Source organism: Centropristis striata, chromosome 20 (assembly GCF_030273125.1).
Source record: "Centropristis striata isolate RG_2023a ecotype Rhode Island chromosome 20, C.striata_1.0, whole genome shotgun sequence".
NCBI classification, from domain to species: Eukaryota; Metazoa; Chordata; class Actinopteri; order Perciformes; family Serranidae; genus Centropristis; species Centropristis striata.
In genome coordinates this window covers 3,973,819-3,991,381 of record NC_081536.1, presented here as the reverse complement: position 1 = coordinate 3,991,381, position 17,563 = coordinate 3,973,819, and the positions used below count along the sequence as shown (strand labels likewise).

Genomic DNA, 17,563 nt, shown 5'->3' with positions numbered 1-17,563 from the left:
CCCTGTCAAGTGGTTTTACTGCCTAAAGTGAACTGTTTCCTGTGAACATGAAAGTTTATTTTGATCAAACCACAATGCATGTAATTAGTGGAGCGGGGATGAGAATACGTTGGGCCTTCCCTGTAGAGTTGTGAAGTGGAAATGTGCGTAGATACGTATGGGACTAGCTTCTCCCCTATAGCAATGGCACCTGAGGCTCATCGGTACTGTATAAGCGATCAGTCATGCTAAATTGATGGTGGAAAAAGCACAATTTCCCAGAAACAGAACTTGTATAAGTAAAACGACTTGCCATAAGAACATAAGAACAGTGAAAGTATGATGCACACCAGGAAAATTTGGTAGGTTTACATGCTGTGTTTATGTGTGTGTGCTTGCGTGCTTGCATGTGTTTAGATTTTGCGGTCCACTGAGTACACATAACTCAAAAAACACACTCGTGCTTGGCACAAAAGACTTCAGGACGGCTGTGATTGGCTGCAACAGGGCACACTGATCCATGTTAAATCCCTGCAGAGAGAGAGAGAGAGACAGGGAGAGAGAGAGAGAATTGATGGAAAGAACGAAAAACCAAGATGGAGAAAGACAGGCGTGGAAATAGATCCAAGCAGATTGAAAGCATTCCTGCTTTTATTGTATATGATGCAAGCTACTCGCTTCTTTAGCCTATTGACCTTTTGTACGATACTTACAGTAGGGAATGAACATGGACACACACACATGCACACTATTCCCTCCCTAATCCCTCATTTTGCAGACAACTCTCAGCTGGTCTGGACTACAACCAGCACCAGTGACTCTTAAAGTAAACACACTGCTGAGTTATTTCAATCTTATCACCATCCGCTCTCTTCCATTCAACCCCCCTCTGCCCAGCACACACACACCATCCAAACATCACCCCTCCCTCTGTTGATAGCTGCATTTTACAGTGTGCCTTTGAGGGTTTTACAGTAAGGGATTGGCCCTTGTGTGATTTATGATGCCCTTGGGTTGTGGCACCAGTTTTTTGTTTTCCACAACCAAGTGTCGGACTTTAAGACGTGACTGATACTAATGAGCACTGAGCTGCTCTATCGCTTGTAAAAATATAAACCATTAGTATAAGGTCAGTGAAGTAAGTTGTAGACACATTATCTCATATTTAGATCCCCAACGTATTTGATTGGAAATTAACCAATAGGTGATACCCCCAATTTTAAGTGTTTGTAGCAACACATTTATGACCAAGGCAGCCACTTGATCTCATTTTAATTGAATATGTGTTTAATGTGCCGAGGACCAGAGGGAAGGCAAAACACTTAGGAACCCAAATGTCTGCTGATGTTTATGAGTCGCAGGCCTAAGCTGCACCAAAATTGTTTTGGTTTTACAGCTTCACTGTTTCGGTTTACTGCTTCATTTTCAGCAACAGCAGCAGCCAGCTGTTTGAGCACCATACGACCAGAACACTACCTGTCCTGCACCAAACAGCAGGCTGACAAAGTTAGCAACTATAGCTGCTGGCAGATTTATTGATTTAATTTAACTTTGTACAGAGCCAGGCCAATTGTTTCTACTATTTCCAGTCTTTATGCTAAGCTAATCGTCTGCTGACTCTAGCTTTATATTTAATACATGGAATTTGGTATTTTTGTGATTTTGCACAAAAATTAACAATGTTAGAGTTGTAATTCGTAAATATGAACAGCTGTACACATGCAATTGACCTATGGCTAAGCCCCGCCCCCTCCACTCACTCGGACAAACTGTCAACATTCTGTGACGGGCGCTATGGCAGCTGTGACAGTCAGAGAAATTTCACAGGAGGCAATTAATCACTTTTGGAGACAGAAAAATGAATAATATCATCTCGAAGTCACCAAAAGGGCCTTCATTAACAGGTTAGAGGTTTTCACTCGTCTTTTCACCCCACTGACACCGCTCATTCGGTGCTTGTTGTAAACAAACAGAGATCGCTAAGTGAACACCTCCTGCAGCAGCAGCACATACACACTGTACTGCTACAGAGCTAACTGTTAGCCTGTTAGCACAAACACACTGTACTGCTACAGAGCTAACTGTAGCTAACTGCCGCTAACAGGTCGGCCGGCTCGTTAACAAGAGGCTCTTGTTAACGAGCCGGCCGACCTCGTTAGCGCTCGTTAAGACGGAGTCGCTGGATTTGATATTGATAGATATTGATTTCTCGGAACATTTTTCGCGGAACAGCGGTTGGGAATCACTGCCATAGGGAACCGGGTTACTGCTCCCATATTATTGGGCTATACCTTGTGTCAGAGTTGCATGTACCCCATGCACACCGTTTGACCATTTTAAACTTAAAATTTCAACAAAAAACACATAAAAATGATTGAAAACGGACTAACTCCAATGCATTTCAATGGATGTGGAAGCAGAGAATGTCCGAGTGTATTGAGTTAGCTATGCGCACTGTGATTGGCTCATCGCGTTTGGGGGTGTGGCTTAGCCATAGGTCAATTGTTATGGTTTATGAAAAACTAGTTGACAACTTTGCTCACACTGCCAAACATCAAGCAAGTGCAGCAACACAAGTCATAGCAAGCCAGCTAATATTACTTAAAAGTCCAACAACAAGAAGGCCAGCTCACTCTTTGTTTTGCAACGAGCTGGTGACATAGTAGATGATTTAGCAACTAAAGAGCTAAAACCAATGTATGCAGCTTGTATGATGACTTGAAACTCTAAAGTTTATGGCTGATGCTAGAATGGATGGTCCGGACTGAGAGGGGAGTGACGCTCTGTTGTTATTGGTTTTTATGTAGGGCAAAACCAATTGGTGTACGTTGGTGCTTGGTATAGCCAATCAGAGGTAGAGTAGGTTCCCTATGTATCAACCAATTAGACAAAAGTGCACAGCAAAATGTACCTCTGCACCATCCATTCTAGCATCAACTGAAGTTTATGCTAACTTGTCCAGTTGCTTCCTGCCCCAAACAATATGAGTACCGTGTATAAAATACTGGAGCAACTTCCTAATAAAACAACCTTTTAAAGGGTTAAAGTTGAAACCAATGGCTTAAATAATGTTAATTATAGATTTGACTAGAAACAGCCATCAGTAAGAGCAACGTTTGGGGTGAAAGGTTGTAAAAATTAATTTAGAATCTGTATATCTTTCTTCAACATAACACTTCATTTGTCTTTTGAGCTAGGTCAGGAAGACCCATCTAAGGTTTGTTCAGCCACAAAAACTCACTCAACAACTTATGAAGATTAAAGAAAAAAAAACCCTTCATAAATGACCTGCTAACAATCTTAACTGCAGACTTGATGGCTTATTTTAAAATAAGACAATCATGAGGAGTTTTTTCTTGCCAGCATTTATAACTCAGAGTAAAAACTTTCTGACATTCATAGATAAACAATCCAATGTTCTAACTTTGTTCAACCTTTTAATCTATTGTTTATGTAACATGGTTTGAGCACTTCATCTACGAACACTTTGATTATTACATCTTGCCAAGTTTCCACCAAGAGAGTTGCGTCACCTGCTGACCAGCTGTGTTTTAGACGATCCAGAAAGAACAACAAGGGTTTTATTTTTTTTCATTCATTATCCTGAACCGCTTATCCGAACTCGGTGTCACGGCGGGCTGGAGGAGATCCCGGCTGACATTGGGCGAGAGGCGAGGTACGCCCTGGACGGGTCTCCAGACTATCACAGAGCTGACACATTCACATTCACTCCTACTAACTACTACACCACAGTGTAGCCCCTATTGAGTATTGTGAAAAGATTCAGTTAGAAACTCAGATTTCAAATTTCTGATGATTAAAGGGATAGTTTGACATTTAGCTTGAGACTTCACACAGACTTTCACACGCACAGTTCAGATCACCCAAAAAAGAAACAAAATGACCAAAAAAAAAGGAAACAAAATGACCAAAAAAGACACAAATTGACCACAAAATGATGAAAAAAGACACAAAATGACCAGAAAAGACACAGATTGACCAAAAAAGACCCAAAATGACAAAAAGAAGACCCAAAATGACCCAAAAAAGATACAAAATGACCAAAAAAGACACAAAATTACAAAAAAGAAACAAAATGACCAAAAAAAGAAACAAAATGACCAAAAAAAGACACAAAATGACCTAAAAAAGGAAACAAAATGACCAAAAAAAAAACCCAAAACAAAATGACCACAAAATGATCAAAAAAAGACACAAAATGACCAAAAATACACAAAATGACCCAAAAAAGAAACAAAACGACCAAAGAAAGACACAAAATGACTAAAAAAGACACAAATTGACCAAAAAGAGACACAAAATGACTAAAATAAACACAAATTGACCAAAAAGAGACACAAAATGACTAAAATAAACACAAAATGACCCAAAAAAGACATTAAACGACCAAAACGACTAAAACACATGAACACTTTAACACAGTGGAGACAGAGCTGACTTCCAAAATGATTTGGCGACCCCCAGAAATCATCTCGCGACCCCAATTGGGGTCCCGACCCCAAGGTTGAGAATAGCTGATGTACAGTACGTATAGGCTGCTGAACCTGGTTTCATTGCCTGCTGGCCCAGCTCCTTCGCTAGCTATGTAAACACCAACACTCCCCCATTGCTCCGAGGAAACTCCCTATATCACAAAACATCAAAGAATAGCATGGGGCTGTTATTCCTAGGTTGCATAATGTTTCTTTAACGAAATATTTGGCCTGATGTCAACCAAACCATTTACCTAAAACACAGATAAAGAAACCACATTGCTTCTTGTAGCTTCTTGCTTCTTAGATTTAGTAGGAATTGCTGTGATGCCCATATGCTGATTAACTGTAACATCCTGCTATCTGAAAACAGTTTTTTTTTGGTGTCTGCAGGAGAAGCCCTCACCCCCCCTCCCCCTTCCAATATGGGGCTCTATCTCACCCACATAATTAGGGTCAGATCTTATCATCACCTCCCCCCCAGCTTCTCCTCCTCTCTCACAATCACTCCAGCTCTCTTTCATCTCGCCCAAAAGAATGCTTGTTTATCTTTCACCCTCTCCAGATAGAGCAAGAACAAAGATGGTTTTTGTCGTTATGTTTGTGTGTGTGTGTGTGTGTGTGTGTGTGTGTGTGTGACTGAGAGAGAGAGTGAGAGAGAGAGTGCACGTGCATGAACCAAGTAAAAAAGCGTATAAAAGCAAAAAGTATGTGATATTTGGTTGAAGACGGAGTCTGTTTTGAATAAATATGTGTGTGTTGAGTTGATTTCGAGTGGTCCACTGGATCTGAAAAGGTCTATTGCGCTCACACACACACACACACACACACACACACACACACACACACACACATCTGTGGACTTATTTTGACAGGCTTAAATTTCAGGAATCTTTCTATCATCTCCTCTGTGAAAAAAAAGAAAAAATATTTAGATATAAAGAGATGCTATTTAAGGCCCAGAGGGCGAGTTAGTGAGTGATATAAAGAGAAATCGAGGGAAAGTGAGAGAGAGCTACTGTCAGTTATGTGTGTGCCTTTTACTGGTGCTGCCTGATGCCCATTCACCTGCGCTGTTTACTCAATAAACTACAGGAAAAACAGCTCTAAGTACTGTTTTTCATGTCAGGAGCTAATTGGACAGTTTGTGTGTTTGTGTGTGTGTCTAGCCCCTCACAACGCTATCACTGTAGAGCCAAACAGCTGACACCTTAGAGAGAGAGGGAGAGTTACCCGCATCGCCCTGCACTGCAAAAAAAGAAAAGTTGGGTGAACTCAAAATTTCAAGGCAACAAACTTCAGAAAATTTTTAAGTTGGACAATTAAACTAAATATTTTAAGTTTTGTTTTTTAGTTTGCTCAACTCTGAATTCTGATTTTTGTCAACTCAACTGTAAGTTGTACTAACTTATAATTTTACATTGTAATAACTTTTAATCCTTACTTCTGCTAACTTCTGCAATGTGCTGAATTGGCACGATTGTAACGCCGCTATGAAATGTCAGCTAATGTTGCGACCACAATTTTGAGTTAGCATTGATACGCTAATGGCTACTCTTGTAGCTGTAACAAGCAGCGCTGCTAGCATCAGTTAGCCGCTAGCTTTCGCTAATGAATTTCACCGCTTCCCCGCATTTCACAACAAAGAAATAAGAGTTATCAGAACTATTGTCCCTTGTTGTGAACCCCAACTTAAAGATATAAGTAACAACAACTCACCAACTTGTTTTTGAGCAGACAACTGGCTTCCTTTGTTGTGCTAACTTACATTATTGCCCTAAATGTCAATAATTTATATTTCCAAGTTTTACCAACTTAAATCACTGTTTTAGGCCAAAAAATACAAGTTGGATTTTTTGCAGTGTGTGTACTAGAACTTTAAAAAGACAGCCTCTGTCTTGAAAACACACACATTCCTGAATCCATATTTTAAACTGCAAACACAGAATATATCACTTAGAAAGAATTACACATTTTTGGAGGAGGGGTATTGTGTGTATAGGGCACGAGCCAATCAAATCACCTCCAACATCCAACACTGAGAAAGACCAATCATATGTGTTCTGGGTTCCTCCACCCTTCCTGTGTGTGCAAGTGTGTGTGTGTGTGTGTGTGTGTGTGATCTGGGTATCAGGTAGGCTCTGCGGCTCCCATGTGGAGGGGAGGTGGGCTGGATGTTTGGATGGAGGGAGTGCTGATGGAGGAGAGACTGAAGGAGAGGATGGGTGGAGGATTTGGGGGGGTGGGTGGGTTGCAGAAGAAAAATAAGAAACAGCTGGCTGCTCTGAGTCGCTGGCTTCTTGTCAAACGTGGGAGAGGAGGAGAGATGGCGTCACTGAGCAAACCGTTGCATGTATTGCAATAGTTATGCACGTACACAAGTCATATTTATTGCATATTTTTGACTTTAGTTCTTATAGTTCTTCAAACATATAACTATTTCCTTATTATTTTGTATCTTATGACCACTGGCTGCACCGACTACCAGAGTCCTTGCAGGGATCATTACAGTTTAAGCTCATCTGATGTTATGTCAATACGACATGTATTGCAATAGTTATGCATGTACACAAGTCATATTTATTGCATATTTTTTACTTTAGAGAGAGAAGAAGAAGAAGAAGAAGATTACTTTATTAATCCCACAATGGGGAAATTCAACCTCTGCATTTAACCCATCCTTTTTTTACACACAAGTGAACACACCATGCAAGGAACAGTAGGCAGAACATTACTGCGCCCGGGGAGCTGTGCAGGGGGGTTAGGTGCCTTGCTCAAGGGCACTTCAGTTCTAGACCTGTCAGTACCGGGATTCGAACCGGCAACTCTCCAGTTGCAAGATAGATACAGTACAGGCCAAAAGTTTGGACACACCCATCTCATTCAATGCGTTTTTCTTTATTTTCATGACTATTTACATTGTAGATTCTCACTGAAGGCATCAAAACTATGAATGAACACATATGGAATTATGTACTTAACAAAAAAAGTGTGAAATAACTGAAAACATGTCTTGTATTTTAGATTCCTCAAAGTAACCACCCTTTGCTTACTAGAATATAAGACATGTTTTCAGTTATTTCACACTTTTTGGTTAAGTACATAATTCCACATGTGTTCATTAATAGTTTTGATGAATTTACAATGTAAATAGTCATGAAAATAAAGGAAAAACATTGAATGAGAAGGTGTGTCCAAACTTTTGGCCTGTACTGTAGATAGATAGATCCTTTAATAATCCTTTACAGGAAATTACAGTGTCACAAACAGCGTATGGACAGACATAACAAACACACATTCCCTCATATAGCTAAAATACTTAAAAAAAAAAGATAAAAAACAATAAATACAATAATAAATACTACAAAGTGCAAAGTTATAATTTAGTTATAATTATTGCAAGCCCAATTCCTAACCTCTAGGCCACAGACTGCCCTTAGTTCTTATAGTATAACATTATATAGTATAACACATATATTTCCTATTCCTATTTCCTTATTATTTTGTATCTTATGACCACTGGCTGCACCGACTACCAGAGTCCTTGCAGGGATCATTACAGTTTAAGCTCATCTGATGTTATGTCTCCCAATTGAGCTGTTGTATTTTTTACTCTGGGACTCCACCCAGCTATTAAACACCCTCCCTGGACCGGCCCACTGGGAGTCCCTCATTGCCGGACCTCTGGATGAGACCCACCGGTCAGCGAGAGGTTGAGTCGATTCACAGCTTCGTTGGTGATCATCCCTGAAAAGCAAAGCGGTTTTTACTCCCCAAAAGTTTCTTCAGATGCTTATTCTGTCCAGGGTGGAAAAAACCTCTTAAAACAAAATTTACACCATCAAATAACAATGAAAAAAATCATTTAAAACCCTGAGAAAATAAGAGATAATTTATTACGAGCCTATTTTTTATAGCTTTGGCTGTCTTTCTAACAACATTTCACTAACCAAGTTGATCTGGGAACATGGTGACATCACTGAAATAAAGTCAGATGTAGAAAAGAGAGAAATATAAGCAGATGATCATCCAAACCTCCATGATAGACAAAGTTATTTGGAGAGGAAAAATGAAGGTAAACGGTAAAATTGTATAACTTCCATTATTGCCATGGTACATTTCCATCACAGTTTATAGACTGACGTACTGCTTTCATTGTCAAAATCGACTCTGAAACTTTTCTCCATTTAACGTTAGCAAATGTTTAGCTGCATGTTAGCAGAATAATAGTAAAGTTTAACCTCTTGGCGATGAAAAGTGAAGTCAATACAGAAGTGTTTTAACCCTACTGTTATGTTTGTTTTTTCAGGAACAGCAACAACCTGGGGCATGTTTAATTATCCAAAAGTGTCAGAAACTAATTTTTTTTGTTAAAAACATTGTTTATATGTCATAAATAACACCATTACTAACCATCTCAATCAATATTTAGTGCAATGGTGTTCTTTACCGCTCACAGATCATGGTTCAAAGAGGATAATTCACTCTTTTTTCATTAAAAAATGCATGTTAAAACTTTTTTTCTGAACATTGGATAGACCTTCATATAAAATACAATAGTTTAACATAACACTGATTTTTTTAATTTTTATTTTACATTCTTTATTTTTATGAAAAAATACTTTTAACTATTATATCTTTTATTTTTAAATGGGTCAATATGACCCGCAACCTAAGAGAAGGGTTAAATAAGCATTCTTTCTAATGGCCAGTTGCAAAAAGAAGTCAGTTTATTCGTTAGTCAATGGGAATATGACCCTACACTGTAAAAAAAATCTGTTTAATTTACGGTAAAATACCGGCAGCTGTGGTTGCCAGAACTTCACCGTAAGAAATACAGTGAGCGTATGTAAATGTAAATATCAGCAAAAAACCTGTAATTTATACTGAATAATCCCATTACTTTCAGGATAATTGTGTCATCGTGGTATTTCTCCATTCATTTTACATGAAAATTGTTTATTTTTACAGCACAACTGTGTGTTTTCTACAGTTTATGACAGTAGAATTTAAAGTTTTATGCTATTCTTTGATTTACAGTAATTAAAAGTATCTACTACGGTGATGTACAATGTTCAATTTTATGACCTATTTCTGATGCAATTTGACAGTGTTTTACTGTAATTTCTACAAACATTTTTGACAGTGTACTTCTGCAGCATTGGCCATTTTTGTATGATATCATACAAATTCCCTTTCATTGTATTTTGTAGGAAATCAAACAAACCCATTCATGAGAACATGTTGACTCACGGTATGTTAGTAAGGCGTGTAAGTCTCTGCATCAACTGTGTACACACAGCTTTCCTGTACAACAAGGGATTATGGCCAATATTTCAAGCAAGTCACTTTCTGTTTTATCTTGAAATAAAGATGTTTAGACAACCTGATAACGGCTGGCTTGTTCACAACTTGTCTGATCATTGAAATGTATGTTTCCTCCCCAGCTGTGGGACTTGCAATGTTGCTTGTTCCCAGATCTCATCAATTACTTTTGTGAATTAAATGTTATCATAACTGACAGAAATGATTGCCGGAGTAATTAAACTGTGACCCAAATCAGATACTGGACAGTCGCCAGTTTATTTCTAGTAAGTCCAACATAATCTAAATCAAACCCATACATCAGCCGGACCCCCACCCACAGCCCCTTTACTGTGGGTGTGAACATACATGTGTGACTTTACAACACCAAATGTGATATTCCCTTTTTGAGCCTATTTAATTTGATTAATTTGAGAATTTTGGAGGCTGCAAACACTAATTTTATATGGAAAAAAAGGCCATTTATCACACAGCTGTGTGGCTGTGAATGAAAGATCCATGTTTTCACACTCTATGAATCATCTTGTGACTCCTCTGGGGATCATGAACCTCTGATTGAAAACCGCCGTGTTAGTGTATAGAGGAAGTAACTGAAGGATGGAGAAAATAAATGGACGTGTTGCGAGGTTCTTGGATCCGGAGCGGGGACAGAGAATTGTGGAGGGACCCCTCACCCCTCACAAATCACAGAGGAGTGTGAGTTGGGTCCATTAGCGGTCAGTTTGTGGCCATAACTCAGGGTTCAGCCTGTACGTCCCCCACACTCACACCCCTTATTTTTACTCCTCAAGACCCCCAACCCCCCGCCTCTCAATCAGCCCCACACTCAACCCTATAATTTGGGTGAAAGATTCAGCGGCTGTTATTTTTATTGAATTCCCAATAACGTTGCTGCGATTACAGTTAAGTGCAGGCGACTGGAGCTCTGTTGCGGGAGCCGTTCTGGGGCCAGTGGGATGCTGAGACTGGTGCCAGGGTGGGAGGTAGGGAGGTCATTGGCTGTTTTTTACACAGCGCAGGGGAAAACGCAGGGCAACAATCATCACATTTATGGATGGCTCGCCGCTTTCTCGAGGGCCCGAGCAGACGCTGCCAGATTTAAAGCCAGCCAGCGGGCTGCTGGCCACTAATAAAGGGATTTCATCCACGGGGAGTTGTTAAGGCTCACTGTAGTACACTGCAAAAAAAGAAAAGTTGGGTGAACTCAAAATTTCAAGGCAACAAACTTTTAAGTTGGACAATTAAAGTAAATATTTTAAGTTTTGTTTTTGAGTTTGCTCAACTCTGAATTTCTCTGGCACGATTGTAACGCCGCTATGAAATGTCAGCTAATGTTGTGACCACAATTTTCAGTTAGCATTGATACGCTAATGGCTACTCTTGTAGCTGTAACAAGGAGCACCGCTAGCATCACTTAGCTGCTAGCATCAGTTAGCTGCTAGCGTCAGTTAGCCGCTAGCTTCAGTTAGCCGCTAGCTTTCGCTAATGACCAAATTTCACAACAAAGAAATAAGAGTTATCAGAACTATTGTCCCTTGTTGTGAACCCCAACTTAAAGATATAAATAACAACAACTCACAATCTTTTTTTTGAGCAGACAACTGGCTTACTTTGTTGTGCTAACTTACATTATTGCCCTAAATGTCAATAATTTATATTTCCAAGTTTTACCAAATTAAATCACTGTTTTAGGCCCAAAAATACAAGTTGGCTTTTTTGCAGTGTATACATAGATGTGTGTGTGTGAGAGAGAGAGGGGGACAGAATGTGTGAAAAAGTACACAAGTATCTTGAATACATATCCAGGCATGTTAACGTGTCTGGATAATTAATTTGGTATTCTAATGAGACTTCTTGCAGCTCTTCAGTGCAGCATGACGACACTCATGACTCAAACCCTCGCCATCCAGGGCTTCATGTCCTCTTTTATGAATTTTCACTGAATCACATCGACTAATTTGTTCCGCAACAGTTGTGTTTTTGTTGCCGTTGCCAAGCAACGGGTCTATGATTAGCGATTATGAAAGGAGGCCTATTTGGCCCTTTTGAAAGCTGACAGAGTGACGTCAAACACAAGGCTGTTATTCATCCTTCCTCTCAATCAGCACTGTATCAGACTTACCATCTAATGTGTGTGTGTGTGTGTGCGTATGATTTATCAAGACCTGTTCTGTTATGCTGAAGTTGCGTTCAAGGACAGATCTGATTCAAAAGGCTTAAAATAGTGTCTTGGTGCCAGGGTTTTTGAGGGCCAGCTGCTGTATAGTACAGGAAGTGCGCAAAGCAAAACAAAAACCACCTGTTCAATATCATCTCTGCAGCAACTGCTTCTGTAGAACTTATAACTGACCGTTGGCTAGATCGCTGACCAATCAGAGTTCAGCAATGAACAAGGCATGGCAGGCCGAGCTCTGGATTACTCCACATGCTGGAGCAATCAATCAATCAAATGTATTTGTCACATGAAATAGCAAAAGGCCCTATGTGGTCGCCAGATTGGCACAAAGAAAAAGAGTCTCCTGGTTGAACGGGACCGTCCGGTGCTTCAGGATCCGGTCAAAACATCAGCGCAGCTCTTGACATCTGGTGGAAACCGGAGGCCGACCAGCTTACCATCATCACCTGCACACTGGCAGTCTGAAGGCCGGAAGAGGAGATCCATAAATCAAGACTGGGGTTTAATTCCTTCATGCTTGTGAGATGAATGCAGAGAAGGTCCTGCTGGTCCATGTGGTCGGAATCAGAGCTGGTGCCCGTCTTCTCCACCTTTTCCTTGGTGGTTATCCTGAAACTCGACCAGCAGCATCAGCAAGAGACTAGTGAGATCTCCTGAACCAGCTCGTTGTCATGAGATGGATGCAGAGATGGTCCTGCTGGTCCATGTGGTTAGGATCCTAGCTGGTGCTGAACTTCTCCACTTTGTACTCTGATGTTTAGATTTGAAAAACTCTGACAACCAGGTACCAGAGTTGGCAGACGGAGAGCCCATGAAGTGTTGAGTTGATTCCCCTAACGTGAAGAGTGACTCAGTCATTATTGTCTACTGCTATGCTGAATTTAGTACAACTGATGGAGAGTCGACTAGAGAGGTCCAGGCCTTCGAGAATGAGCTGTACATCTATCTATTGTAGAATCAATATCATTATTATTGTTATTATTATTATTATTATTATTATCAATAATAATAATAATAATAATAATAACAATAATATTTTGTGTCTTTTTTGGTCATTTTGTTTCTTTTTTGGGTGATATGAACTGTGAGATTCTGTTCAGTGAGCGGGGGTCGCGGACAACATGCATGTTAAATTGGGGGTCGCGACTCAAAAAGGTTTAGAACTACTGGTCTAAGTGAGAGGCGTGTAGTGACTGGCAGAACAATTAAATGCTCTTCCAACAGAGAGCAGTGTATCAGCGCAATATGTCCAGCAGCTGGGACAGTTTTGCCCACTTAGCGACTTTGACTCTATATTTAGCCCCCCCTAAGCGATTCTTTTTCAAAAAAGCGACTAGCAACAAATCTATCACATTTTTCTGGTGTTATTAAAGACTTTTTTGGAGTTGTTACTTTTCTTATCGAGCCGTGGGTGCTGCCTTGGGCCCCTAACCCGTCCCAAAGCACTCACAAGCGGCACAGTCCTCCAGCAGCGGTCTCTCCCAGCTGCAGTCAGAGCAGGGGATGTTAACCGCTCAACGTCCAGTCTGCAAATTTAGTGTGTCCGTCTTTGCCCGTCCTGAGGCCAGATAAAGGAGGAGGGTTGGAATTGTGACAGATGACAGTGCATTTGCAGTTCTAAACATATTTAGGGTGTTTTTACTGTGTTTTGACATTTTTGTTTGGTGGTATGTCGTGTGATTTTTTTAACAAAAAATATGTGCTGTGGCTCAAAAAAGGTTGGGAAACACTGCTCTAATGTACTCTTCCAACATTAGGTTGTAGGCCTCTATTTCGCCATTTCTCTGTGTTTGGGATGTTTCTGTCAACCTTTGGACACAAAGCTATAACAATAGTGGTTACAGTGCAAAAAGAAATGCCAGTTGGACAAAGATGGTTCCAAAATGAGAGTGAATCTGGGGTTTTCTTTCACTTTGCTTCAGCCATTGGAGGAGGGGCCAACTTTGAATGCTGTGTTTACAAACAGTAAGTGAAAATTCCTGCATAGTATGCCTTTAAGACCTTCAGTAGTAACAGAGCCAAGGCAGATTTTATTGGTAAAATAAAGCCCCTTATTATACTCTCTACGGGAAAAGAAGAGAACATAGAAAAACTTCATGTTCACGTTGTTTTCATAGGTGCAGTGTTTCTTACATGTAAAAAACTGCTTTGGCATGAATGACACACAACAACATAACCACAACTTACAACACACACTGCTCTGGTCAGTGTCACCTTTTTAATTTGAGTGTTAAACAGGATGGTGAAGTCTGGCCTGCTGTGAGTTTTACCCCTCTGGTCTGTAAGTCTGAACCTCTGGGGTTCCTCCAGACTTTCTCACGGTCCTCCACACACACACACACACACACACACAAACACACAGTGACACACACTGCGGCAGCGGTTGCCCAGTGCTCCCTAGAGAGCAGCTTTGGTTACAGCTTTGCATGAATCGTAGCGGTGACATTGCAGACACTTGACTCTTCCACTGAGGGCAGTTTGGAGCCAAGATGGCCTCCGCCGCCTGCCCACCACATGTCTCATTCCCAGACAAAACACTGTTTCTGAGCTGGAAGCAGGTTTAGACTTTTCTCACACTTAACATGACGTTATTGTCTGTTTAGTTGTGCGTCTCTGTGAGTCGGACCTTCAGTTCCCAGGACCACCCTACACACCACAGCTGTCTTTAGTGTAACCTCCTGGATGATCCACCCACTAATCCTCATGTAATGATACTCTGATCACTGGACAGACCCCAACAATGGTTTATCACTCTTACCCCCCACAACCGCTTAACACCCTCAAGCCAGGACCCTGAACTGTGAACAAGATGGCATTACATGACAGGGTAAAGAACCATGATCAACGCAATAATATACTTATGTTTCGTGGTGGAAGAAGAATTCAGATCTCTTACTTCAGTAAAAGTACTAATACCACACTAGTAAATTACTCCACTACAAGTAAAAATTCTACATCCAAAACTTACTGAAGTAAAAGTACCAAAGTATCAGCATCAAAATGTACTTAAAATATCAAATGTAAAAGGACTCGTCATGCAGAATGGACCCACTCAGATTGTTTTATATATTCCAAATATAGTATTGGATTAGTATTATACATAGATAGATAGATAGATAGATAGATAGATAGATAGATAGATAGATAGATAGATAGATAGATAGATAGATAGATAGATAGATAGATAGATCTTATTGATGCATTTATGTAAGCAGTGTTTGAATTCACTCAAGGTAGGGCTCATTTAACCTACTTAATATACTGTTATGAGGTTTAATTTAAACAATGTCTAATATTTTTAAATTGATCATGTTTTTTTAATGTTAAATCTCGACCTGAAATGTAACTGAAACTGTCAGCTAAATGTAGTGGAATAAAAAGTTCAATATTTTCCTCAAAATTTAGTGAAGTAGAACTATAAAGTTATAAAAAATGGAAATAAAGTATAAAGTTAAAATAAAATGGAAATACTCAAGTAAAGTACAAGTACCTCAAAATTGTTTCAGCAAAATATCTCATGTTTGAGTGTTGAAATTCAGCCTATTTCTTTAGGTTTTATTCTGTATTATATGTGTGTCTAATATTCCCAGGAGTGATTCTTATGTAGTTAAATCCAAACACTCACCATTGGGTTGAAGTACATAGTCTCAAAATGCTATTTTTCCAAACTCCGCTAAAAACTTCTCCCATGTGACCTGATGTAGGTCTCTGGACGATGATGTTGCTACATATATATACTTCTCCAAAGCCAGTATGTGACTGATGGTGGGTGGTATGTTCCCAGTTCAGAGAAGCAGGGTGACTTCACTGAAACCAAGCTAGGATCCAAGACTAAGAGTCACACAATAACAAACAAACAGATCAAGGCAGCGGTGGACCAAAAACTTTAGTTTTCTGCGAGATATCAATGTTTTTATCAAAGGAGTCTGGTGACTTTGAAGAGTGTGGGTGGGGGCTGCAGCAAAAATGTATTTTAACCACCTAAAATAAGGGACACCTTAAAAAAATCTGTTGTATGTAACAGAGTTGAAAATGTCCTTACTCAGGTTAAGTGAATTATCCCAAAATTTTTATTATCATGCCACTACAATGGCATTTAATGTAGTTTGAGGCTGCACCAATGCATGCATATTTACTTTCACCTTTACACATGTATTGGGCTTTTTGGCTACCCTTACTTCAGAGCTAGACCTTCTCTGCTGGAGGTAAGCAGACTTTGGGAGAGCTCTGTGAATAGTATGATATTTTAGACTACTGATTGAATAAGTGTGTATATAAATTGTGCTAACCGATGCTCTCGAGATGTAATGCTATATAATGATTTGTAAGAGTTTTAACCGAGATATAACATAATTTTGGCGGCAACCACATTGCACTAGTGTGTAATGGAGAACATTGTCCTGAACTTGTTTTTACATTATTTTAGATATGTGTATGCAGTTGTGATTGCTGAAGCTCATGTTCATTGTGAATGCAGAAGGGATAAAGCTGCTGTGGGGAACCCAGACTCCATTGACAAAAACAAGCAATTTCACCTGAGAGAACACAAGAGTTGCTGGTCATATTTGCTGCTACCTCGACCATGAGTGAGTGTTATTGTGGGATTTTTAGATTCTATCTAACATGGAGTCCACGTCGCTACATCCTGTGTTGTGCTTTCCAAACTTAGCACAGCTGTTGTCTTAGCTAGTGGTAGCATTCACATTATTCATGACCTTATAGATGAGCTTATTGTAGCAGCCTACGTGGCCGCTTTCTGCAAAGGCTTAGTCGGCGGTTCTGTTTCAAAAACCTGGAAAAGAACGCAGTCAGCCTTTCAATATGGTAAATTGACTGCACTTATATAGCTCTTTTCTGGTCTTTGCAACCACTCAGAAGAAGATCCCCTTCCGCCAGTGTCAGGATGTCAAGAAACCCCAAGTTAGAAGAGATGAACAGCATTTTGAACAGTTCCTGCCCATGCTCTAGGCCATCGCTAAGAACAAGGACCAGGGCTCCTGTGAGGACATCGTGGAGGGTTTGCTTGTCCTTGACAAGGAGGGAAACGGCACGGTGATCGGTGAGCAGAGCTGCCTCATGTTCTCACTTCACTAGGTGAAAAAACTGATGGAGGAGGAGGTGGAGACTCTTTTAGCAGGACATGAGGATGCCAATGACTTCGTTAACTTTGAAGAACTTGTCCGGATGGTGATGAGCGGTTGAGGATTTCAGCAGTGGCGGTTCTACACAGGGGCCTACAGGGGCCACTGCCCCTGTGAAGAAGCCCTTGGCCCCTGCTGTGGCCCCTGTGTCAAATTAATAATAAAATGATCAATTTATAACGATGAATGACGGAACAATTCTTACCTATTTTTTTGTTCAAACAATATCTCATTGTACACAAAATGAACCCAGAATGTGTACATTGTATGATAGTTGAATTGTGCAATAAAAGCTTGTGTATATATAAAAAAAGATCATTTCTACTGTACTGCACTTTTAAAATAAAAAAAATAATTGTGCACAAAAATGAGAAATGTCTGTCGTACAAAAATAGTTGTTATTGTTGGTAAGTCTCATTGTTTCAATCAATGTATTTGTATCTTCCAAA

At 40.0% G+C, this 17,563-nt stretch overlaps 1 protein-coding gene across 1 annotated transcript in view; it reads left to right on the top strand.

Moving 5' to 3' along the window:
- Positions 1-17,175, top strand: part of LOC131993874 (myosin light polypeptide 6-like) — a 42,644-nt gene extending 25,469 nt beyond the window's left edge. The window contains exons 3-4 of the mRNA XM_059359934.1: positions 16,942-17,025; positions 17,068-17,175. Of these exons, the coding sequence (XP_059215917.1) occupies positions 16,942-17,025; positions 17,068-17,175 (192 nt within the window). The remainder of the gene's footprint in view (positions 1-16,941; positions 17,026-17,067) is intronic.
- Positions 17,176-17,563: the final 388 nt, after the last annotated feature.